This window comes from Alosa alosa, chromosome 18 (genome assembly GCF_017589495.1).
Source record: "Alosa alosa isolate M-15738 ecotype Scorff River chromosome 18, AALO_Geno_1.1, whole genome shotgun sequence".
NCBI classification, from domain to species: Eukaryota; Metazoa; Chordata; class Actinopteri; order Clupeiformes; family Clupeidae; genus Alosa; species Alosa alosa.
In genome coordinates, this window is record NC_063206.1 from 967,336 (window position 1) to 992,933 (window position 25,598).

Consider the following 25,598-nt stretch of genomic DNA (forward strand, 5'->3'; position numbering starts at 1 on the left):
TACTACAAAAGTATCGCAATACCCTGAAATTAAAAATGTCACGATACCTAATTTTATCGATACTTTTAAGAATGACCGTGTTTTTTTGAAGTAACATGCGTGTGTGCAAGGCATGCTTTTAGTGCCTCCTCCCGTGTGTGTGTTCTGTGCGTCTTTTCTCCTCACACACGTATGCGCACTGTGCAGCTGTCATGCCATAAACAGCGAGACATTGCTGTTGTAACACTTAATAATAGGCTAATATCAAGTTGATTTGCTCACTTGCATCTCTCAAATTTGTGTTGCTAACCTACCTAGGCTATGGGATTTAGGTAATTTAGGCCTACTATTGGGTTTAACGTCATTTAGAAATAGGCTACGCAACCATGGCAAACTTTTACATCTGGAGAGCTCGTTGCTATCCCGCTAGCTAAAGTCATGTCTGTTATTTGTGGAGTGGTCACCAAAATCATTAATGAACATTGCAAGACACTTCTCTTCTATGATCCCAGAAAGATGTTATTGTTAGTTTTTTGAACATTTATTTTATCTTATGACATAGAAAACATAATGAATTGCATCCACATATCCTTATGCACTTTGCGCAACTATTATTATTTACTAGCCTAAAACCGTGAGGCTATGGCAAGCCGATTGAGCATTTATTCAGATATCTTGATATCAGGCATAACTGTCATGTACATGCAAGCCATTTCTGTCCACTACTTAACTAGTGAGCCATTTATGTGTGAACTAGTTAACTAGTGACAGCCAAAATGCTTACTAGTTAACTAGTAAGGCCCAAATTCTCTCTAGTTAACTAGTTCATATGTTTCATATCTTACTGGTTAACTAGTAATGCTCAGCATGTTCACTAGTTAACTAGTGGACACTGAAATGTGTTAGTGACTAGTTTAAAGACTTCTATATTTTACTAGTCAACTAGTAAGGTACAAAATGTTTACTAGCTGACTACTGAAGGTCAAATTCCCACTTGTTAACTTCTATGTAATTTGGCTTTCAGCTTGGGCATTTATTCTGATATCTTGATATCAGGCCAACATGCAAGCCATTTTTGTCAACTAGTTAACTAGTGAGCCATGTTTGTGCACACTAGTTAACTAGTGACAGCATAAATGCCCACTAGTTAACTAGTGAACACATATTAGCTTCACTAGTTAACTAGTGAAAGCCAGAAATATCCACTAGTTAACTAGTAAAGGCCAAAATGCAAACCAGTCAGCTAGTTGAAGGCTTTTGGGTCTCACTAGTTACCTAGTGACAGCCAAAAATGTGCACGTTTACTAGTGAAGGCAAAACTCCTCACTAGTTAACTAGTTGGAGTAGGTCAATGCCACTAGTTAACTAGTGAACCATAAATGGCTTACTAGCTAGCTAGGTGATGGCAGCAGGCTCACTAGTTAACTAGTTGATGCATCCTTTGTCCAAACTAGTTAACTAGTGAAGTCATAAATGTATACTAGTAAACTAGTTGAAGCCTAAATTCACACTAGTCAGCAAGTGGCGCAGAATTAAAATTAGGAGGCGGAGAACTCTGGAAATTAAGGCTTTCTATTGGCTTCCTATGTCCAAATAGAACATGACAACCAATCACAGCGCAGAATTTCACAAAATCCCACCCACAACATTTGCATGTGGCACACAAGTTAACATGCTGGCCAAAGGAACTTTAACTAGTAAACTAGTGGCTTCAATGTGACACTTACATGTAAACTAGTAAAGGCAGAACTGCTCACTAGTTAACTAGTGAAGACACAAATGCCCACTAGTTACAGTGCATGAAAATGCACTGTACTGTTCTTCCTAGGCTTCTTCTTCTTATTCTTCTTCTTCTAACGCATTTAATGCAGCTTCAACCGTTTAGCATTAGAAACTTCATTCAAACTATGTTACGTGGGTCTTACTTAGGACATGGGTGCTATGTATTTTTCAGCTTTGTAACTTTTATACTTTTAAACTATTAATTAAAACTAGTCAAAATTTCCCCATAGACTTAACATGGGCTGATGACATCACAATAGAGCCGTTAAGCAATTAGAATCCTATGGCAGGTGTTAGGGCCCACCTGGACCAACTGCCAGTCTCAGGCTTTAAGCATACAAACTGGCCCTATTAAGACTACACATCCTGTTCAACTGCTTCCTCTGCCAAAAACTGTTTCAAAATAAAAGTCCTCACTATAATATTTTACTGTTAAACAATTTAACCCTTTAAACTACTGAACTTTTTAACTGTTCAGCCATTGTAACTGTTACTTGTCATCAACTATGACTCCTACCTACTGTAGCTAGTTAGCTAAGTTAGCTAAGTAGCATGGTTAGCATGCTAGCATGTTAGCATACTAGTTAGCATTTTTAGCAAAACTACTAAAAATTATTAGCTAAGTTAGCTAAGTCACATTGTTAGCATAGTTAGCATGCTAGTTAGCATTTTTAGCAAAACTGCTTAAAATGATGAGCTAAGTCAGCTAAGTAACATGGTTAACATTGTTAGCATGTTAGTTAGCATAGTTAGCATAACTGCTAAAAATGATTAACTAAGTTAGCTAAGTCACATGGTTAGCATACTTAGCATTTTAACATTGTTAGCATGCTAGTTAGCATAGTAACTTGGTTAACATTATTATCTTTGTTAATATAGTTAGCATAACTGCTAGCAAACATTAGAGCCATTCCAAGTGTCAGTTATCGTCAACTATCTACCTAAATAATTTAACCATTTAAACTATCCACTTATTTAACTGTTCAGTCATTCCAACTATATTAAACCTCATCTACCTAGCAACCAATATAGTTTGTTTTTACTCTGTATGATATTTTACATCATATTTTTGCATTTTCATGCACTGTATTTCCTTCAGGAAATGCTTTTCTAGTTAACTAGTGAGGTCTAAAAAGTGTCACTAGTTTACTAGTGTGCACCAAAACACCCACTAGTGAACTAGTGATGGCAATTTCCATTCGACTAGTTAACTAGTGAGGTGCAAAAAGTGTCACTAGTTTACTAGTGTGCCCCAAAATGCCCACTAGTTAACTAGTGAAGGCCATTTCAGCCCCACTAGTTAACTAGTGAGATGCCAAAATGGTCACTTGTTAACATGTAAAGGCCAAAATACCCACTAGTTTACTAGTGAGGGTGTTGTGGGCCTTACTAGTTAACTAGTGGCATGTATATTTTGTTCACTAGTTAACTAGTTACACCTAAAAAGAGAAACAAGCTGACCGTTTTTGTCCACTAGTTAACTAGTGGAACAATTGAAGTCTCACTAGTTTGCATGTGTGGCAGTGAAGTAGCTCACTAGTTAACTAGTGCCTGAAATGGCTATTATGCAAATTCTAATGAGAGGGTGGGTAGAAGACTCCTATTGGGTATTATGTAAGAATCCCACCCAGTCTAAATGTAAATTTACTGTTCATAGCCTCGCGATCAGGTCCTGATGGGTGCCCCTAGTGGCTAAAGTGACACCTGCTCTGCAACGGTACTTCAGTATAGATAGTAAAGCAGAGCCTGCAGTATCTCATATTCGATCAAAATGTTTTTTTAATAATAACAGGGAAACCCCATGATTTAACAAGTGAGCTCTTAGTGGATCCACACCAAAGATTCAAGGGATCGATTTTAATATTATTCTTTGTTTATTGTTGCTAGGCAACCACAGACATAAATGTATCCATTCAGTCACGCTTTTCTGATTAATAACTGAAAAACAAAAGATTGTACACATTAACTGCACATGGTTTCAAAAGTAATTAAAAGCTCAAAGATCAACAAAAAAACTTCATGCACTTCTAAGGAATTGAACCCTGGTCTCCCACATGATGTCCTGCTGCTTAACCACTTGAGCTAGTCTTGCCACATCAGCAGTGCTATCATCAATACTCATGTTACTGAAACGTTTTGTTGCTAGGCAACCATATGCCTCCAGTTTTATCGCGATTTTCAGACTAATAACTGAAAAACTAAAGATTGTAGACATTAACTGAAGGAAGATTACAGCAATACACCACAACTTATCAAAACATATTTTTATGCTCAAACGATCTTAGTTTATAAAAGTTTGCTCTAAGAACAGCCTGGACGAAGTCAGCCATGTTTTCTAGGTTTCTGAGTCCTAAATGGACCAATCAAAATCCTTGTTCCGCCTTCTTCATTTGCATGCAAGTGTGACATTGCGCACTAGTTAACTAGTGGCCAAAGTTATGTCCCACTAGTTAACTAGTTGCACAAAATGCTAGCCGTTTGTGTTTTTATTCAAATTCCACTAGTTTACTAGTTTTGGACAGTGTTTTGACATTATGAACAGTGTTTTGTCTTCACTAGCTAACATGTAAGGCTCAGAATGTCCTCTATAAGCTAGTGAAAGGCATTAATAATGCAGATATGCTCACTAGTTAACTAGTGAGCATGTCCTGTTCCATTTATAGTAAACTAGTAAGGCCAAACATGTCAACTAGTTAACTAGTGAAGGCCAATGTGTCACTAGTTAACTAGTAAGAGTACCTTTTGCATTACTAGTGAACTAGATAGCTCCAAAAACATCCACTAGTGTGTGTCTTGTGCGCACTAGTTAACTAGTGATCTGCTTCACTGTCACACATGCAAACTAGTGAGACTTAAATTGTTCCACTAGTTAACTAGTGGACACAAACGGTCAGCTTGTTTCTCTTTTTAGGTGTAACTAGTTAACTAGTGAACAAAATATGCATGCCACTAGTTAACTAGTAAGGCCCACAACACCCTCACTAGTAAACTAGTGGGTATTTTGGCCTTTACATGTTAACAAGTGACAATTTTGGCATCTCACTAGTTAACTAGTGGGGCTGAAATGGCCTTCACTAGTTAACTAGTGGGCATTTTGGGGCACACTAGTAAACTAGTGACACGTTTTGCACCTCACTAGTTAACTAGTCGAATGGAAATTGCCATCACTAGTTCACTAGTGGGTGTTTTGGTGCACACTAGTAAACTAGTGACACTTTTTAGACCTCACTAGTTAACTAGTGGGCATTTGTGTCTTCACTAGTTAACTAGTGAGCAGTTCTGCCTTCACTAGTTTACATGTAAGTGTCACACTGAAGCCACTAGTTTACTAGCTAGAGTACCTTTGGCCACTAGTTGACTAGTGTGAATTTTGTCTTGAACTAGTTTACTAGTAGACATTTATGACCTCACTAGTTAACTAGTTTGGACAAATGATGCATCAACTAGTTAACTAGTGAGCCTACTGCCATCACCTAGCTAGCTAGTAAGCCATTTATGGTTCACTAGTTAACTAGTGACATTGACCTACTGCAACTAGTTACCTAGTGAGGTGTTTTGCCTTCACTAGTAAACATGTGCACATTTTTGTCTGTCACTAGTTAACTAGTGAGACCCAAAAGTCTTCAACTAGCTGACTGGTATGCATTTTGGCCTTTACTAGTTAACTAGTAGACATTTCTGGCTCTCACTAGTTAACTAGTGAAGCTAAAATGTGTTGACTAGTTAACTAGTGAGCCTCTTGGCTTTTGGCCCTCACTAGTTAACTAGTTCACACAAACATGGCTCACTAGTTAACTAGTTGACAAAAATGGCTTACATGTACATGACAATTATGCCTGATATCAAGATATCAGAATAAATGCTCAATCGGCTTGCCATATGAGGCTGAAGGCTACTCTCATGTATTTCTTAAAGTGACTCAATTACACATACAAAACCAATGTGCACTCAATTAGCCCTACACACCACATTAAAGATATGCCTAAGTGTAATACTTTAAAAATCAATATGAAGTATTCAAATTACATTTTTTTTAGCCACTAATAATTATGCAGATTATAAAATACTATACATTAATAACAAAATAACTTTATATGAATTCCAAAATATATCAAATAGAAACATATGACATAAGCCATCATTTTCCGTATGTGTTTGTGTGTGTGTGTGGAAAGTCAAGCAGAATCAAGGATGGCCACTGGTGTGGTGATCACACTATATTCAATATTACTGATGACGTGGGTGGGGGCCCCCAAATCAAATACATTTTTTAAAAGGTATCGAAGAAGTATCAAAATCACAATTCTTGACCTGTAGGGCTGGGACAAACGATAATTTTTTTAACGATTAATCTAGCGATTATTTTTTCGATGCATCGATTAATCTAACGATTCATTTTTTCAGTCCGATTCGATTATCGCTTATCTCCTCATTAATTGACTAATAGCAACTTGTTAACTAGCAGCATACATGTTGATTTACATATCTGAATGAAAAAAACATGAACTCCTTAACATTGGAATATATGTTTATTGCTCTTAAGATTCCAAAATAAAAGACTATACAAGTGCAAAGTAATGCATTCTTAGTCAGAGGTAGCATTCAGTTCAGTAGTGTATAGGTCTAATTGAGTGCCTGTCACTTTAAGGCGGCGTTATTGAGGGAATCCTTGCAATTATCATTAACACAGTTAAAACGCTGCTGATATGTGGATGCAATTCATAACGTAGTTAGTTCAAATAACGGTTCGTACTTCTCCTTGGGACAAGCACTTTTGAGTCTTGGAAAACACTTTTTCCATTTACATCGGGATTTTGCAAACATTCAGTGTCAGAGTCAATAAAATGAGCACTGCATGAATAACGAAATTGAAAAACAGCTGTAAGCATGCTAAACTCAACATCCAAACAGTATTCTAAAGTTAGCTTTGAGATACTGCTTGATTGCATAACTTTGCTAAGGTCTCATCACAACATAGTACATTGAGGAGACCAAACTAAGTAGAGTTAACTTTAATGCAGCAGTTTTGAATAAATTTGCACAGCATGGTCACGATGCTAAGCTGATTTAATAGCAATTTAGCCCGCCGTGTTCTATGCAATGCTTCTATGTGGCAACAACAATCCTTCAACAATCATGAATATTTTGTTAAATGCACATGCAGAGGAGGGGTAGCGGGCTCTTACAAGAGAGAGTGGCCGGGGCAAGGAAAGGCTGTGTGCGTGAAAAGCACAGCTCAATGATTCCGTGGCCCCCAGCCACAGATTAGTCAACTTATGGGAAACACTGAAGATGTAAAATTAAAAATATTTAGCGGCACACATTATGCTTGAGGAATCCACGCGCATATTTTGCGTTGATGTATTTTTTGCGTCAACGTCATCGAATTCCCAGCCCTATTGCCGGCCTGCGATTCGTCGGTAGCGTTGTCCCAGCCCTATTGACCTGGTATTGTCCCAGCCCTATTGACCTGGTATCGGTATCGATTACGTCGACGCGTTGTCCCAGCCCTATTGACCTGGTATCGGTATCGATTACGTCGACGCGTTGTCCCAGCCCTATTGACCTGGTATCGGTATCGATTACGTCGACGCGTTGTCCCAGCCCTATTGACCTGATTACGTGGTAGCGTTGTCCCAGCCTATTGACCTGTATGCGGTGTCGATTGCGTCGGCCGTTGTCCCAGCCCTATTGACCTGGTATCGGTATCGATTACGTCGACGCGTTGTCCCAGCCCTATTGACCTGGTATCGGTATCGATTACGTCGACGCGTTGTCCCAGCCCTATTGACCTGGTATCGGTATCGAAACAATAATTTTGGTATCGTTACACTATTCCATTGAAGCCTGTAGTGCATAGTATCATTTCAGTTCGGTCCAATCAAGGCATAGTAGCCTTGCATGCATTAACAACACCTTTGTGTCCTCCCACAGCTCCCAGAGCAACTCTCACTCCCTAAATATCTACAAGTTCAAGTGTGTGTGTGTGCATGCATGCATGCGTATATGTGTGTGTGCGTGCATATCGTGTGTGTGTGTGTGTGTGTGCGTGCATAACATGTGTGTGTGTGTGTGTGTGCGCGCGCATAACGTGCGTGCGTATGTGTGTGTGCGTGCGTGCGTATGTATGTGTGTGTGCGTGCCTATCGTGTGTGTGTGTGTGGACTGAGAGATTCGAGACACAGGAAGACAAATGTGGATCCACATTAGAGAGAATTATTCTCCTGCCTCGGCGACTCCACAGGCAGGAAAGACACTTAGTGCTAACGAACCAAAAATCAATAGCAATTTATTCTCTCCTTGGACTCCCAACACCAGGAGTAAATAATCCCACAGCTCAAGACAACTCAGGCCCACTCACACACACAGGCGTGTGCATACACACGCACGCGCAAAAACACATACACGCGCACACACACCCCTCAGCATCAGTTTCTGTCGCCTCTCACAATTCTCTCTCTCTCTCCCTCATAACATAACATAACAACAATAATTAGAGACGGAACATATACATATACTTTAAACTGATACATTTGTAAAAACATACTACTTCACTGAGATTTGTGAACAATAGTACTTAGTTTTATATCGGTTCACTGAATGGTATTAATGAGAGTTCATTGAGAATAGTATGGTGACTGCCTGCATGTAAGTATATATACTTTTTTGATCCCGTGAGGGAAATTTGGTCTCTGCATTTAACCCAATCGGTGAATTAGTGAAACACAAATAGCACACAGTGAACACACAGTGAGGTGAAGCACACACTAATCCCGGTAGCAGTGAGCTGCCTGCTACAACGGTGGCTTTCGAGGGGAGCAGTGAGGGTTAGGTGCCTTGCTCAAGGGCACTTCAGCCGCGGCCCACTGGTCGGGGCTCGAACCGGCAACCCTCCGGTTACAAGTCCAGAGTGCTAACCAGTGGGCCACGGCTGCCATGAATGCTTTATGTGCAGTTTATGACAGCTGCATGAATGTGTTATGAACCCGTCAAGTAAAGTGTTACCATATTTGGTTAGTGTTTTCCTTAAGTTTGTGTCTTTTATATTTGTAAGGTAGTCTGCTAAGACAAACCCTCTGTCCAATGCCAAGTAGCATTGCATCTTGCTTTGTGTGTTGGCTTTGAATTGCCAATAGACAATATTTGTCTTTTAAGATAGGAGAAATTTGCTTAATTTCAGTATGTTCAATTTGTATCTGGTCCTGAATACCTACTGTCTCAGTGTGTGTTAGAGGAGCAGAGTGGCTCAAGACCAGGTTGGGAGAGGAGCTATTTCCTTTGCTCAACTCTTGGTCACGCATGGCTTTATGATGGAATGAGTGTGTGTCTCTCTCTCTCTCTCTCTCTCTCTCTCTCTCTCTCTCTCTCATGAGGTGAGTCAGTCAGTCCTCCATGGCTCCAGTCCTGCAGAGGCAGGTTGCAGTCCAAGAAGCAAAGTGTCTCTGAGTTCTCTCCTTTCAAAGAGCTCCGCCTATCTTCATAAACATTCCCTATGGTGCATGTTTGGTGCACAGAAGAGCTTTGCCTATCCTCATAAACATTCCCTATGGTGCATGTTTGGTGCACAGAAGAGCTTTGCCTATCCTCATAAACATTCCCTATGGTGCATGTTTGGTGCACAGAAGAGCTTTGCCTATCCTCATAAACATTCCCTATGGTGGCACAGAAAATGAGGAGGAGATGGCCAGGAGAGGCACTGCCTTGAAATGGGCACTCTGGTGGACAAACTATGCAACACTAATACTCATAACATGGTTGAAGCGTACTATGCAACACCAATACTCATAACATGGTTGAAGCGTACTATGCAACACCAACACTCATAACATGGTTGAAGCGTACTATGCAACACCAACACTCATAACATGGTTGAAGCGTACTATGCAACACCAACACTCATAACATGGTTGAAGCATGTTTCGTCAGTTTTTCCCTTTTTAAATATTAATTTATCACCCATTATAATATATAATATTATAATATATATGGGCAGCCGTAGCCTACTGGTTAGCGCTTCGGGCTTGTAACCGTAGGGTTGCCGGTTCGAACCCCGACCGGTAGGCTACGGCTGAAGTGCCCTTGAGCAAGGCACCTAACCCCTCACTGGGATTAGTGTGTGTTTCACCTCACTGTGTGTTCACTGTGTGCAGTGTGTTTCACTAATTCACAAATTGGGATAAATGCAGAGACCAAATTTCCCTCACGGGATCAAAAGAGTATATATACTTCTACTTCTACTTAAATGCCAATAGCGATAGTTTTTAAAATGCCTAATATCAGCCTATAATATCGGCCCACCGATAAGCCTGTTGGGTTCTAACCTGGAACATGCAATGTGTCTACACTTCCCTTTCCTCTCACTCTCTCTCTCCTCATCATACCACCACTCAAACTAGTCCTCTCACTCTCTCTCTCTCCGGTCCAAAAGCAGTGGATAAATACAATTATTTGCTGTACATAGTCAGTAGCAGGAGTTCTGGTTCTAGTGGGCAGTGGTGGCAGTGTAGTGGATAAGGAGCTGGGTTAGCATGCAGTAGCCAGAAAAGATGTGGGTTCAATTCCTGACTGCTGCCGTTGTGCCCTTGAGGCACTTAACCCGAGCTGCACCAGGGACACAGACCTGTCATAACAGACATCATAACAGACATCTGTCAGCCCCTTTGGAGAGAACTGCCAGCCTAAATAAACACATAAATAAGTATTTCCCACTGCAGTGGTTATGATAAATAAGTATTTCCCACTGCAGTGGTTATGGAAATAAACACATAAATAAGTATTTCCCACTGCAGTGGTTATGGAAATAAACAAATAAATAAGTATTTCCCACTGCAGTGGTTATGGAAATAAATGCAGAGCATCTAAGCAGTCGATGAGAGCTAGTCTTTAGAATCCTGACCCCTGATCAATAATGCCATTTACCAGCGCCACTCTAGACCTGTCTGCCCTGAGCTGATCCTCTCAATCACACACGCACGCAGGCACACACACACACACACACACACACACACACACACACACACACCTGGGATTGGCCAGCTCATGGTCCCGACTGGGCTACATCTTTGAGCTGTTTCCTCTGAGTGACAGCGAGAAGCTGCTGACAGTGTTGAGGCATTAGGACTGATTTCCTATCAACACACACACACACACACACACACACACACACAGATCTGGTGACAGTTTTGAAGCATTAGGACCAATTTCCCATTGGCACACACACATACACACAGAGTTGCTGACAGTATTGAGGCACATGGAGCGATTTCCCATCCATCACTATAGACACACAAAGCCCTTTCAGACATACGTGTAAGACCGGAGGTTCTGCGGATGTTAAATGGGGCCGTATATCTGAACGACATAACCGGTCATATGGAAGTCCGAATTTAGCCGGTTGTTCTACTACTCCCCCCCTAGTATTTCCTCCGGACATTATGTAAATGTGCTGTGTCTGAACGAGGCGTAGAACATGCGGTTAAAATTCACACCTAGTGAGAGGGCGTGTTGGTGACGTTTCTTTCGTGCGTCTGTGTGGTAGGGGCACTTAAATCTGACTTAAATGCCAGTGTCATGATGGAGTGGCATAGTGCTGTCCAGAAAATCTCCGACCTGGAAAGATGCAGACATCACGGAGCTACTGTCCATGAGGGCAGACAGCATTGTGATAGAACACATGAAGGGAACGGCAAGAGACACGTTGATGTAGCCTAGAACCGCATCGGAAGGCCAAAGGAATTCAAAAGACTGAATCATAAGCAGAAGGCCCTGAAAAGGCAGTAGCCTACAGCGACGTCGTTGACGACAATAACAGGAGTAGGCTATTTAATAAATTGTTAGCCAACACGGTCGGTTTTCTGTTGATTGATAGCCTTCTCATGACCTCACTGCTGAGCCCGATAGCATAAATATGCCTAGAGAAAATGAAAACGAAGAAAACCCAACTTTGTTCCAAGCTCCTTAAGTAAAGTAGCCTAAATGCAATAGACACATGGGGAGAGGATGCTTTTGGAAAAATAAACCATGAAAAAACGAACTACTTCACTGTTATGTTAGTATTTTGTTTGTTGTTTAAAACGTTTTATATGATGGCCTTGAAGTCTTGAGTTAGCCTACTGAATTGGCTGGTAGCCTATACCATAAAGTTTGTGCATGCTCTCTCCAACGCAAACCAGATTTGGGGTTCCATAGCAAGTAAGTAATTCTGCTACATAACGTTGAAAACAGATAAATGTGTTTATTTTAAGCACACATACAAATACTGAAGGTCAGTTACAAGTATGCGCACTTACGTGACTACTTCAAGTATTAGCCTAAGGACAATAGATTTTTCTTCTTTAGCCTACATAATGCATAGGCTACACTTTGTAAACAAAAACAGCAGCTGTGACAGTGGCCGCACATATTCTGCGTCATATCTCGCCTCTTGTGAACTCTACAAGCACCCACCCCTCACTCGACAACCACAAGGAGATTCTGTAATGTGCGTGTATGTCGTTCACACATAGGTCCGTATAAGGTCAGTATAAGGTCCGCAGGTTAGCATCATATCTGAATCATCCGAAGGGTTGGACCTCCGTTTGACAAACCTCCGCATACAGTATACTCCGGAGGTTTGTCAGGCCCGGCCCACATACACACACACACACTGTCAGAACACCCCTTGTCCGCTGATATGGAACACAATACGGAACACCATCAGAACACCCCTTCTCTTCTGATACAGAACACCATCAGAACACCCCTTCTCCCATGATACGGAACACCATTAGAACACCATCAGAACACCCCTTCTCCCATGATACAGAACACCATTAGAACACCCATTCTCCCATGATAAGGAACACCATTAGAACATCCCCTTCTGATGGCTGAGATGATGTTGATCCAGAATGTATTGCCTCTAGTAGGCCAAGCCAAGATATGGAGGCTTTCTCTGGCCAAAGCCAAAGGTCAGAGGTCATTTAATTTATGTGTGTGCTGCTGTAACTAGGGATGTGTGTGTGTGTGCTGCTGTAACTAGAGATATGTGTGTGTAATCAGCCTTGCTGACCATGAGTGACCTTGACAATGAGGGTCAGAGGTCATCTCCAGTCTGGCCAGTAATGTGTAGCCTAGTCCTGGTGTCTATCTTATGTTCTCACAGCCCTCATGATCAACCCTAAGCACAAGCTGCGATCAGGCCCTGGGTCGAAAATCACGAATCAGGAGGTACTCACTTCTAAACTCACTTTTAAACACTTACTCAGCACGAAGCACAATGATTAAATGTAAAAAATGTAAAAGTAATCTGATATTTCATTTAACCAGTAATTAGAAGCAGGCTATATAGTTATTTGTTTATTTATTTACCTTCCTATTATTTATCACATGGCATTCTGTTGTTTACAAACAAGGCTTAGGTCATCATCTTCTACTGCACGAATCACTTCATGATCTTTCCACTAAACCTAAACACACCAGATTGGACCTCTGTTGTGACAACTATAGACTACAACAGCATTAGTTCCTGTTGTCGTTATCTAAACTGCCCGTGTCCGTATTTACATAACATATGGTGGCAAAACTTCATGAGACGTCCCAGAAGATTAATACTTTCCCTGCCGCCTGCAGTTCGGCGTTGGAACATATTAGTCACTGACACGTTACTTGAACTGTCATGCTGGAATGACTAAGCGGAGGGCACTAAGTCCTTGCTACAGATAGTCAAGATATGGGCTGCTACGAATATGAACATTAAGAGAAGTGAACGTCCAAGTTCACTGAAATAACTTACTAGCTAGCACACTCATGCACGAGGACACACGAGCTATGTCAATTACCAAATAGCACATAAACGTCACTTGTGTCGTGCCTACTCACATACCTATCATGACGGAGGCTACTTTCTTTATTCGGACTTCATGTTCCGCCAGATGACTTTCGTATGTCTCCTAGCCACTGACCACTGTGCTGCTGCTGAGACGAACTACTTGCAGGGCTCTGCTACTTGTCAAATTCCACTGGGCATGTCCACAACCGAAATGCATGGTGGGATATCGTGTCATTCACATTTTCACCACTTAAAAACACACAGTCGTAATGGAAACTGTCAGATGATAGTAATTTAGATATGTTGTTGTGTTCCCTTCTTAAAATGTTAAACAGGACATAATACAAGTCCATGGTTTGTTCTGCTGAGAGGATTGTGTTTTACGTCACACCGGAAACCTTTGTTTGTTGACGGAAGCTTTCTCACGCATGTTTAAGTAGCTAGCTAACTAGCGTTTCGGTGCTTGTCGCGCTATGAGTGACAGCAATCCGCTGATTAAAGGCAAGTTAGGAGCTTTCCGAGAACTGAAACGAGATGCTGGAGTCGCAGCAGCTCCTCTATCACGGGGGCGGCATATCAAACGGTGCCGCCCAATCCGCACAGGACCAGTTTGAATTCAGAGTAAGCTCTCTCGATGCAATTCATTCTCTTCGACCATGGATACATTAAACATCTAAACCCAGAGGCTAAAGGACACATATAAGCAGATATTTGCCTTATATAGACGTACTACCGTAACGTGACACGTTGTGTTGACATCCCATCGCCTATTGCTTTGTTTTTCTTTGGTCACTTCACCCATAATAGCCTACATTTTTTACCAGACTATTTTTCTATTAGGGTCTTGTGTTGTGTAGCCTTCTGAATTAGATGACCGGGATACCTTAACGTACCTTAATATTAATAGCCAAAGTTGTCATGAATGAATGAAACTGAATAAAAAGAAACGTACCAAGTACCTGAACTGCACTTGCAATTAAACCAGCAGCTTGCTGGTAGGCTACACGCCTCTAGTAGGCTAGCCAATTAAATAAACAAATTCTGACCGGTGGTAATGATCCACTGAAAGCCATCATGTCATAATAACTGTCCTGTGCGTTGGTTTGTACACCCTCAGTGCATTTTTGGACAGTAGATACTCTCAATTTTAGCCTATCGTCTTTGTCCTCGGCAAAAAGGAAACGTTAAACATTGTTGACATTTTAAAAAATAATTGTGAAATTATAGATCAAAAAGACTCATCCACTTGAAAGTTGGATTTAGACCAACTCTCTAACAGTGAGTTGGTTTAACTCGCACAGTGAAATAGGTGGAATGTTTGCCCCACACAGAGATGCTTTACTCTCTCTCTCTCTCTCTCTCTCTCTCTCTCTCTATATATATATATATATATATATATATATATATATATATATATACGGTATACTGTACTGTATATTCACTTACACTATCACATAAAGCTGAAGGTTTTAAAATATAATAGACAATAATATTTCAAATGTGAGGGTGTTTGTAGTTTCATTAACCGGCGTTTTACAGTAGCAAGAGTAGCCTAGATCTGTCAGCACCAGGCATCAGCAAGGTCATGTTATTGGCAAAGAAGCAAAACATGATCAAATTTGCTCCCTTTAACGCTTTAGAACAGGATTAGTCCCCAGAGGAAGTAATGATGATTGAAGTCGTGCCTCATAAAAATATTTGTTATGTACACTTTAATAAACCCACGACTCGCTCGAGCTCTGGGACTGGCAAACGTATACGCCTCATTAATATTCAAATTGAAACTGCATCAATGTAATGTTTTCTACATCTCTTCAAATATGATGTGGCATAGAACAACCAGGCCTGCACAGCAAAATCACTGACTAAACAGCACTCAATTTGCATATTAATGAGCAAGATGGCAGATTATAATATTTGGCCTTTTTCTTCTTCCTTCAGGGAGGAAACCACAATTTCTTCTATTTTATTTCTTAGGATAGCTAATAGCTTTTCAAAAATAAAATAAACCTCAGCAACAATCACGTTTCTTATTTAATCTCAAATTCGTCAAAGGCTTTTGGAATGACATTTCTTTTCCCATGTGAGAGGAATAGCAATTATACCTTTACCTCCCAATTTTGCAAGGTTACCTCCCTCCTGTGTGAGAGAGACGTCTCTGCTGAAATCAGTGCTTTGCAGTAGCTGTGTATTTTTGTGAGATGCTTTGAAAATGTCAGCCTGTCTTTCAGACACAGATTTCCCCTTCATTTTCTCCATCTGTCTGCAGTGTAATGCCAAAGGTTCATTTAAAAAAAAATGTACTATTGTAGATTATTGTTGTGGTGTAATCGAGCGACGATTTGCGTGCAAATGTCAGAGTCTTTCTGTGGTCTTTTGAATGACGATGGTGAGCTTTTAAGGATTCAAGAAAAGAGGCAGTGTCAAAAGATCACTCAGGGACTAGAACTGAGAGAACAACAACAACATTCCGGGACAGTCCTGGAAGTCTCCGCCTAACCCATGTGGAGGCTGTCCAGTCTCCATGGCGATTTGTGTGTGTGTGTGCAGGTAAAGCTCCATGCTAGTTGTGTTTCTGCTCCTGCAGCCACTCAAGGTGGAGCCGGACACCCTGTGCATGTCCCAGGCCGAGGAGCTGGCCATGCTGAGAGTCCGCGTGCAGCAGCTGGAGAGAGAGATGGCCCGCCTCGCCGCCGAGAACCACCACCTCAAAGACCTGCTCGTCAAGGGTGAGGAACCCGCCCACCACACAGCACAGCTGGGGAGGAGTAAAAGGTCTACTCCAGGGCCAGATCAGAGCTACACTAGGGCCACAACAGGTCTACTCCAGGGCCAGATCAGAGCTACATCAGGGCCACAACAGGTCTACTCCAGGGCCAGATCAGAGCTACATCAGGGCCACAACAGGTCTACTCCAGGGCCAGATCAGAGCTACACTAGGGCCACAACAGGTCTACTCCAGGGCCAGATCAGAGCTACATCAGGGCCACAACAGGTCTACTCCAGGGCCATATCAGGACTACACTAGGGCTACACTAGGGCCATATCAGGGCTACACTAGGGCCAAATCAAAGCTACACTGGGGCCATATCAGGGCTACATTGGAGCCATATCAGGGCTACATTGGGGCCATATCAGGGCTACACTAGGGCCATATCAGGGCTACACTAGGGCTACACTAGGGCTAAATCAGAGCTACACTAGGGCCATATCAGGGCTACATTGGGGCCATATCAGGGCTACACTAGGGCTACACTAGGACCATATCAGGGCTACATTGGGGCTACACTAGGGCCATATCAGAGCTACACTAGGGCCATATCAGGGCTACATTGGGGCCATATCAGGGCTACATTGGGGCCAGAATCAAGGTCCGTTTGTGATGTGAGCTGAGAGCGGACTGAATAAGGTCGTATCCTGTTTCAGTGTTTGCATGTGGACGGGACAAACAGAGTTTTTGATTGTGATGTGACTTTTTGTCCTTTATTTGAAATGTTTGCCGGTCTCTGCTTGGCCAACATCGTCATCTGTTTGATTGACATGTTCTTGAGCCTTTATCGGCTGTTTGATTGACATGTTCTTGAGCCTTTATCGGCTGTCCGGCTGTTTGATTGACATGTTCTTGAGCCTTTATCGGCTGTTTGATTGACATGAGATTTATCGGCTGTTTGATTGACATGTTCTTGAGCCTTTATCGGCTGTTTGATTGACATGTTCTTGAGCCTTTATCGGCTGTTTGATTGACATGTTCTTGAGCCTTTATCGGCTGTTTGATTGACATGAGATTTATCGGCTGTTTGATTGACATGTTCTTGAGCCTTTATCGGCTGTTTGATTGACATGTTCTTGAGCCTTTATCGGCTGTTTGATTGACATGTTCTTGAGCCTTTATCGGCTGTTTGATTGACATGAGATTTATCGGCTGTTTGATTGACATGTTCTTGAGCCTTTATCGGCTGTTTGATTGACATGTTCTTGAGCCTTTATCGGCTGTTTGATTGACATGTTTTGAGCCTTTATCGGCTGTTTGATTGACATGTTCTTGAGCCTTTATCGGCTGTTTGATTGACATGTTCTTGAGCCTTTATCGGCTGTTTGATTGACATGTTCTTGAGCCTTTATCGGCTGTTTGATTGACATGAGATTTATCGGCTGTTTGATTGACATGTTCTTGAGCCTTTATCGGCTGTTTGATTGACATGTTCTTGAGCCTTTATCGGCTGTTTGATTGACATGTTCTTGAGCCTTTATCGGCTGTTTGATTGACATGTTCTTGAGCCTTTATCGGCTGTTTTTGCGCATCCGTGTGGACGGAATTATTTTAAAATAAAAAGTAATAAAATAAAAAAACTGTTTTTTAAAGTACCCGGCCACGTGTAGACGTGGATCCATTCATCTTGCCGTTTGTTGATGTTTGCTAAAAGATTGAGGGCCCTGTCGTGCACCTGGCGCATCGTGGCCCAAAGCGTGACGCAAGTCTTACTCATATCCTACACCCGGTCCTATACGCTCCTATATCCTACACCCGGTCAGTGATGAGTTTCACCAGGCGCTACACTTTTATTACACCTGGCGCCCAGGGCTGTGCCAATTAACAACATAAGGTGCGGTCTGGTGCACGATCCAAAAATTCAGTTTTTACGCAACTGACCCAGAAAAACTTGGTCTATAGCCGAATGCGCATGTAAAGCACAGCTGAAGACGCACTGTCACGAGATGTAAGCAGCCTTTAGCAACCAGTCCCAAACAACTCCTCTGCAGGATAAATATCCTTAGGATTTTTATTTAATCATTCAAATATTATTGGGGTAAGTGTTGCTTTTATCGGGCTACGTTTTCGATTGTAACTCGTTGTCAGTCAATAGTTAAAGTAAATAACTATGTACAACTGTTTTGCCGTTGACTATATACGATGAAGTTAGTTTCACTTTGCCTATGAGTTCAAATAATAGTCACAAACAGGTTTTAGTAAAGCAAGTAAGCCTACTAGTGGAGTTGTGCAAGCAGATGCCTTCAGATGCGTGTGCTGTCAAAATACCGACAGGCTGTTTGATGTGGCACTGCTGGCTCTTAAGAGTAATGACAGGTGTCATTCTCATTGGTTTAAAGCATGATAGGCCCAAAACACACCCATGACTGGTTAAGAAACAGAAGAACAACCCTTTTGCGCCCGGCGCCCAGCGTTTCATCACAATATCACGCCATTAAATTAGCGAGTGTGGACTGGACACGTGTGTGTGTGTGTGTGTGTGTGTGTGATCACCTCATCCATCAGGTCACATTGGGGCAGCCGTGGCCTACTGGTTAGCGCTTCGGACTTGTAACCGGAGGGTTGCCGGTTCAAACCCCAACCAGTAGGCACGGCTAAAGTGCCCTTGAGCAAGGCACCTGTTGTTGTTGCAGGCAGCTCACAGCGCCGGGATTAGTGTGTGCTTCACCTCACTGTGTGCTGAGTGTGTTTTGCTAATTAAATAAATGCAGAGACCAATTATACTCATACTTATAGATCCAATCAGATCAAGCGCTTTCCCCTACGCTGGGCTTTATCCACCCATATGGGGGCCGTAAGCACCATTATGACTAGATGGCAAACGTATCAATGGCCTAAGAGCCAGATCAGAGGAGGAGGGGGTAGTTGGGTGGGGTGAGGCATTAGAGGAGGTGGGGGTAGTTGGGTGGGGGTGTGGCATTAGAGGAGGAGGGGGTAGTTGGGTGGAGTGAGGCATTAGAGGAGGTGGGGGTGGTGGTAGTTGGGTGGGGGTGTGGCATTAGGGGAGGAGGGGGTAGTTGGGTGGGGGTGTGGCATTAGAGGAGGTGGAGGTAGTTGGGTGAGGGTGTGGCATTAGGGGAGGAGGGGTAGTTGGGTGGGGGTGTGGCATTAGAGGAGGTGGAGGTAGTTGGGTGAGGGTGTGGTGGCGTTGGTGACACAATAGGTTGTTGCTATGGTTATGACCCCAAAGACCTGTCTGATTGATTTCTGTAGTAGCTGAGTGGCCTCCTTTCCACTTCCTTGTCTGAAAGGAGTCTGGAGTGTGTGTGTGTGAGTGTGTGGGTGTGTGTGTGTGTGTGTGTGTGTGTGTGTGTGTGTGTGTGAGTGTGAGTGTGTGGGTGTGTGTGTGTGTGTGTGAGTGTGTGTGAGTGGCCTCGTTCCACCTCCTCGTTTCCACCTCCTCATCTGAAAGGAGCCTGGAGAACACAGACAGAGCCAGGCTCCAGAGAGGGAGAGAGTCAAAGATGGCTGATTGATCAAGGTTACATAAGTGTGTGTGTGTGTGTGTGTGTGTGTGTGTGTGTGTGCGTGCGTCGCGTCGCGTCGCGATGCGTCGCGTCGCGTCGTCGCGTGTGTGTGTGTATGTGTGTGTGTGCTTTTTTCAAGTATAGTAATAGCTGACTGAGAGAAAGAGAGAAGCTGACATCCAGAGTAGCGATCTACATGACATTACAGCATCTGATGCAGTGGAGAATAAAAAGATATTATACAGCTCTTAGATAGATATTAGGTACAAAGATATTCATTAGATATCAGGTACAAAGATATTCAATAGATATTAGGTACAAAGATATTAGATAGATATTAGGTACAAAGATATTAGAAAGAACTTAGATAGATATTAGGTACAAAGATATAAAATATACAGATAGATAGATGATAGAAAGATACTTTATTGATCCTCAAGGGGAAATTCAAGGGTCTCAGTAGCATACAGACATCACACACAACATGCACTTACAGCAGAAATGGTAAACATAAGTATAAGTATAAACATATAACTAAACTCCACTGTACAATAAAGACAGTAGAAGATAAGAAAGATAAGAAACTAACAAAACTAAATACTAAATACACTATATAAGTTAAATTAAGAAAGTCCAATGTGCTTGAGGGTAATCAAGCATAAGACGCTTCTAGTGACAGGGCCGGGACTGGTGAGGTGCTAAAGGGAGTGAGTGTCATGGTGAAGGTGCAAACAGTAGTCCAACCATAGTCCTTTAGTTATGTGTGCCTGGCAAGGTGCTCAAGAGAGTGAGTGTCATGGTGAAGGTGCAAAAAGTAGTCCAACATTAGTCCACCGTGCAACTATGCAAGAGTAAGGTCTAGAGACCAGCATAAATAATATAGACAAATAGGAGAGTAAAGTATAATGTAGACAAGGTAAAATAAAAAAACTATTTCAGTGCAAGAACAGGTTGAGGTAATAGGGTTATAGCCATTCATTCATTCAGTATTGTATCAGAAGCCTGACCGCAGCCATTGATCATGTGTGCTAATATAGCATGAAAAACAGTGTAGCAGTAAAACAGTAGTGAAAATGTCACAACACCACCAGGTTCTCCACCAGTCTCTCCTCCTCGTCACTCTGCTCCAACGATCTCCCAATCTAATTTCCCTGTCTACTGATTACCCAATCATCCAATCTCCTGTCTGCTACTCCCCAGCACCTGTAGCCAATCTCCTACTGCCTATCTAAACCCCTGTCACTCTGCTCTCTCTGTCTGGCCTCTTCAACGGAGACACTTACTCCAGCGCACGGACTGCGCCCTGTTTCCCAACCCAGCTCCTCGTTTCCGGGATTGTTGGTTGTAGAACTTTTATGTTGGACATTTTCTATTGGACTCTTTCTGTTGGACAATATACTTTTGCAAGATTGGAGCCATTATGTTGGACTGCCTTGTTTGTCAAGTCATGATCTTCTGAGCGTTAACCTCACATCAAGACCTTGTTTAAATTCTCCTGCTTTGGTTGATGTTTACAAATTAAAACGACTTCATTGATCCAAACCTTGTTTCCTGAGTCTGTGTGCCCTGACAGAAAACATTAGGCTGTGTACAATAGTAAAACAGTAGTAAGCAGTAGTGGGCAGTCAGTACTCAAAAAACCGTGGAGAGCAGGGCTCTACACTAAAAAAAGGAGCACTTGTGCGCCCAAGTTAAAAAATTTAGGAGCACAGACAAAAATTTGGGCACACAGTCAGTTAAGTCACATTAAGAATGACTGACAACATTTAGGCTACAGGAAACAGGATTTTAAAGATCAGTGCCTACTTTACTTTATTCAGTCTGTTCTATTTTCCTACATTTTGTTAATGTAAAATAATATAATACATTGCCATATTTGCATTTAGCCTGTATATCAAGTATCCTGCCAAATGTAGGCTAATTTATTTATTTGTGAATCCATCTATAGCTAAACCAAATATGCCCATGGTGACCTATCTGACTGCATACTGCCTAATATTACAACTAAAACAGTCCATTTTCTCTTCCACAAAACCCAACATAGTAGCCTAGAAATCTAGACGCGCCCCTAGCGGAAGCAAATTACATTTGCTGTCAGGGCTACCAACATAGGCTAATCAAGTATATATGTTTTATACTTTTAGTTTTTATTTGAAATATCTGCATTGATAGGGACAGTAGGCAAACGTTAGGTCTACTTTCGTTTTGCACTTCAGCTTGTATTCGATGTAAACAAACAAGCATGCGTGGAAGCCTGGAGTTGTCAGTAGCGTTCTACCTTTGAATAAAATGGGAGTATTACGGGAGGCTACTTTTGTGCCGGTTCGCTACAGCTATATTTTGCATATTGCAGCCAATACGTTAACTGGGCTGAAAGGCATGTTAGGTTACCTTTCCTTCTCTCACTGCATTCTCAGAATCTCATCCTGTTCCTCCTATATCCAATGAATTCGGTGGATAGAAGAACTAATTTCTTCAATCTTTGCATCTTGGCTGGCTAGTCTAACTTTCCGCTTTTTTCTGTAGCTCTTGGATTTGATAGAAGCGACTACTAGCGAGTCTACAACGAGAAACTGCTAACGTTGATGGGAGGTGTAGTTTTTTTATGCTGCATTCGCGACGTGATTCTATGGTTTGCACCAGTAATGTTTCTCGATGTTGCGGTGTATTTTGTAGACAAACATTGACATGGTTAGAAGTCAGTCGCATCAGTGCGCCTAAATATTTTTTTGCACTCGCACGGCATCATTTTTACTCGCATGTGCGAGTGCAATGGGCGCACTGTAGAGCCCTGGTGGAGAGGCAGACAGACTAAGCAGAGAAGTCTATCTCTCCTCTTCCCTTTAGTGAGGCATTGAACAGTTCAATGGCCCTGGGGACAAATGACTTCCTCAGCCTTTCAGTTGTGCATGGCAGTGAGCGAAGTCTCCAGCTGATCAAGCTCTTTTGGTTTTTGATAGTGCTGTAGAGCGGATGACATTCATTGTCCAAGATGTTGATCAGTTTGTTTAGGGTCCTTTTGTCAGATGTGTTGCAGAAGTGATGCACTTCAGTTCAGCTCCCACTACAGAGCCAGCCTTCCTTACCAGCCTGTCAAGTCGCCCAGCATCCTTCTTCTTTGTGCTTCCTCCCCAGCACACCACTGCATAGAAGAGGGCGCTGGCCACAACAGACTGATAGAACATCCTGAGGAGCTTGCTGCACACATGGAAGGACCGCAGCCTCCTCAGGAAGTACAGCCTGCTCTGCCCTTTCTTTTAGAGTGCATCAGTGTTGGCTGACCAGTCCAGTTTATTGTCCAGGTGGAGACCCAGACACTTGTAGGTGCTAACCACCTCCACATTGACCGCATCAATGTGGACTGGTAGCAGAGTGGGCTTAGACCTGCGGAAATCCACCACCATCTCTTTGGTCTTTGAAGTGTTAAGTTGAAGATGATTGAGTTTGCGCCATTGCACAAAGTCCTCCACCAGGCTCCTGTACTCCTCCTGCTGCCCGTTCCTGATACACCCCACAATTGCAGTATCATCAGAAAACTTCTGCATGTGGCATGACTCGGTGTTGTAGCAGAAGTCAGATGTGTACAGGGTGAACAGGACTGGAGAGAGCACAGTTCCCTGTGGCGCTCCGGTGCTGCTGATCACAGTGTCAGAGAGGCAGTTCTTCATTCTGACGAACTGTGGTCGCTCGGTCAGGTAATCTGTAATCCAGGTTACCAGGTGAGCGTCCACACCCATCTGCAAGAGCTTGTCTCTCAGTCTGAGGGGTTGGATGGTGTTAAAAGCACTTGAGAAATCAAAGAACATGATTCTCACAGCACTTTTCCCCTTGTCTAGGTGGGAATGTGTCCTGTGTAGGAGATAAGTGATGGCGTTGTCCACGCCCACTTTCTCCTGGTATGCAAACTGTAACGGGTCTAGTGCATGGCGTACCTGGGGTCTGAGCATACCTAAGACCAGTCGCTCCATTGTTTTCATCACATGTGATGTAAGAGCGACAGGCCTGAAGTCATTAAGCTCGCTGGGGTGTGGTTTCTTGTGGTTTCTATATTCAATAGATATTAGGAACAAAGATATTCAATAGATATAAGGTACAAAGATATTCGATAGATATTAGGTACAAAGATATTCGATAGATATTAGGTACAAAGATATTCAATAGATATTAGGTACAAAGATATTTGATAGATAATAAGTACAAAGATATTCAATAGATATTAGGTACAAAGATATTCAATAGATATAAGGTACAAAGATATTCAATAGATATTAGGTACAAAGATATTCGATAGATATTAGGTACAAAGATATTCAATAGATATAAGGTAATGGCAAGAGGTGATGGGAGCTGTGTGTGTAAAGATGAGACATAGTGTGTGTTCCAAACGGGACGTTTCGAACACACCCATAGTGTATGGTCTGTGATGTACAGTAGAGTTAGCCGGTTTATAAGGTGTCGCCACCATAGGAACCAACTTCAGATAGATACTTTATTGATCCCCAAGGGTAAATTCAAGGAAATTCACTTCCGCTGGAATTTCAAAGCTATCGCCACTTGCTGTCTATCTGCTGTCAAACAAATTAAATAAAAATGCAGCACTTTTTATACATTTCTTCTTCAAGTTTGCCGAGGTTTAGGCTAGAAGATGTAAACAGAGTGGTAGAAAGCCACTCATAACAGCACAGTCCACAGGAAGTCCAGGGACAGGAAAACGTTTCATTCTGCCAATTAACACAGCATTAACCAATTAACACATCATTAACCAATTAACACATCATTAACCTCAATGAATGATGGGGGTGTGAGGGGCATGAGTAGGGGTATGTGGGGTGTGTGTTGGATGTGCCATGTGGGGTGGGGTGTGTGTGTGGGGTGTGTGTTGGATGTGCCATGTGGGGTGGGGTATGTGTGTGGGGTGTGTGTTGGATGTGCCGTGTGGGGTGTGGGTGTGGGGTGTGTGTTGGATGTGACGTGTGGGGTGTGGGGTGTGTGTGTGGGTGTGTGATTGTGTGTTTTTCTCCACTGTTCTGACCCCTCGCCCTGTTGTCCTGCTCCTCTCTCCCGTCAGAGATCCCCGGGCTACTATCAGCCATGAGACAGACACTAGCCCCTGGACCAGCCCCAGGACCAGCACCAGGACCACCAGCACCAGGACCAGCACCAGGCCATGGGCCGAGCCCCGGGCAGCATGGGCCGAGCCCCGGGCAGCCAGACCTGCTGTGCTCACTCTCGTCCTCCCCGTCCTCCAGTTCCTCGTCCATGGGCAGCGGCGACCGCGGCTACGGACTGCTGTCGTGGGCGGATCACGGCGCGGCCGGCGGCCCAGACTCCATCCCGTCCATCTCCTGAGCTGCTGCGCGGGCGGCACGAGGGCCTGGACGGCGGCGTGGGAGGCGGTGGCCTGGAGCTGCTGGGCGGGCTGGAGGGGGGGTCGGGGGGGAGGGCCGGCGACGTCATGAAGTTCGAGCTGAGCGACGAGCTGGAGGACGAGCTGGCTCCGTTCCTCCGCGAGCTCGGACCGCGCGGGCCCACCGCCACCCCGTGTGGGGCGTCGCCATGCCAACAGGCAGAGATGCGGATGAGGGGCCGGCCTCCCGGGTGTGGGCAGCTGGGAGACCACTGCCACGTGAGTGAAGCTGAGCAGACACACACACACACACACACACACACACACACACACACACACACATGCACACGCACACGCACACGCACACGCACAGATGTACTCAGTCAGACCCGATGAACTCCAGACTAACTTTAGAATAACACTATGTTATACTGTGCTTGGCTC

At 43.1% G+C, this 25,598-nt stretch overlaps 2 protein-coding genes across 2 annotated transcripts in view; one reads left to right on the forward strand and one right to left on the reverse strand.

The window, feature by feature from the left end:
• prkn (parkin RBR E3 ubiquitin protein ligase) overlaps window positions 1-13,747 on the reverse strand; it is a 121,392-nt gene extending 107,645 nt beyond the window's left edge. The window contains exon 1 of the mRNA XM_048270198.1: window positions 13,625-13,747. Within this exon, the coding sequence (XP_048126155.1) occupies window positions 13,625-13,631 (7 nt within the window). The 5' untranslated portion in view covers window positions 13,632-13,747. The remainder of the gene's footprint in view (window positions 1-13,624) is intronic.
• An 88-nt stretch (window positions 13,748-13,835) lies between these two features.
• On the forward strand, window positions 13,836-25,210 carry LOC125311927 (ral guanine nucleotide dissociation stimulator-like). Its single transcript, XM_048270326.1, has 3 exons — window positions 13,836-14,191; window positions 16,158-16,299; window positions 24,876-25,210. Exons 1-3 carry the CDS (start codon window positions 14,105-14,107, stop codon window positions 25,154-25,156), a joined length of 510 nt encoding a protein of 169 aa, XP_048126283.1. The 5' UTR covers window positions 13,836-14,104; the 3' UTR covers window positions 25,157-25,210.
• Window positions 25,211-25,598: the final 388 nt, after the last annotated feature.

What these genes read in the sequence shown, in the direction of transcription:
- LOC125311927 (XM_048270326.1), top strand. Translation starts at nt 14,105, where the DNA reads ATGCTGGAGTCGCAGCAGCTCCTCTATCACGGGGGCGGCATATCAAAC. An exon ending in AGGACCAGTTTGAATTCAGA is followed by an intron (nt 14,192 to 16,157) that starts GTAAGCTCTCTC and finishes CTGCTCCTGCAG; the next exon opens with CCACTCAAGGTGGAGCCGGA. An exon ending in CAAAGACCTGCTCGTCAAGG is followed by an intron (nt 16,300 to 24,875) that starts GTGAGGAACCCG and finishes CTCTCCCGTCAG; the next exon opens with AGATCCCCGGGCTACTATCA.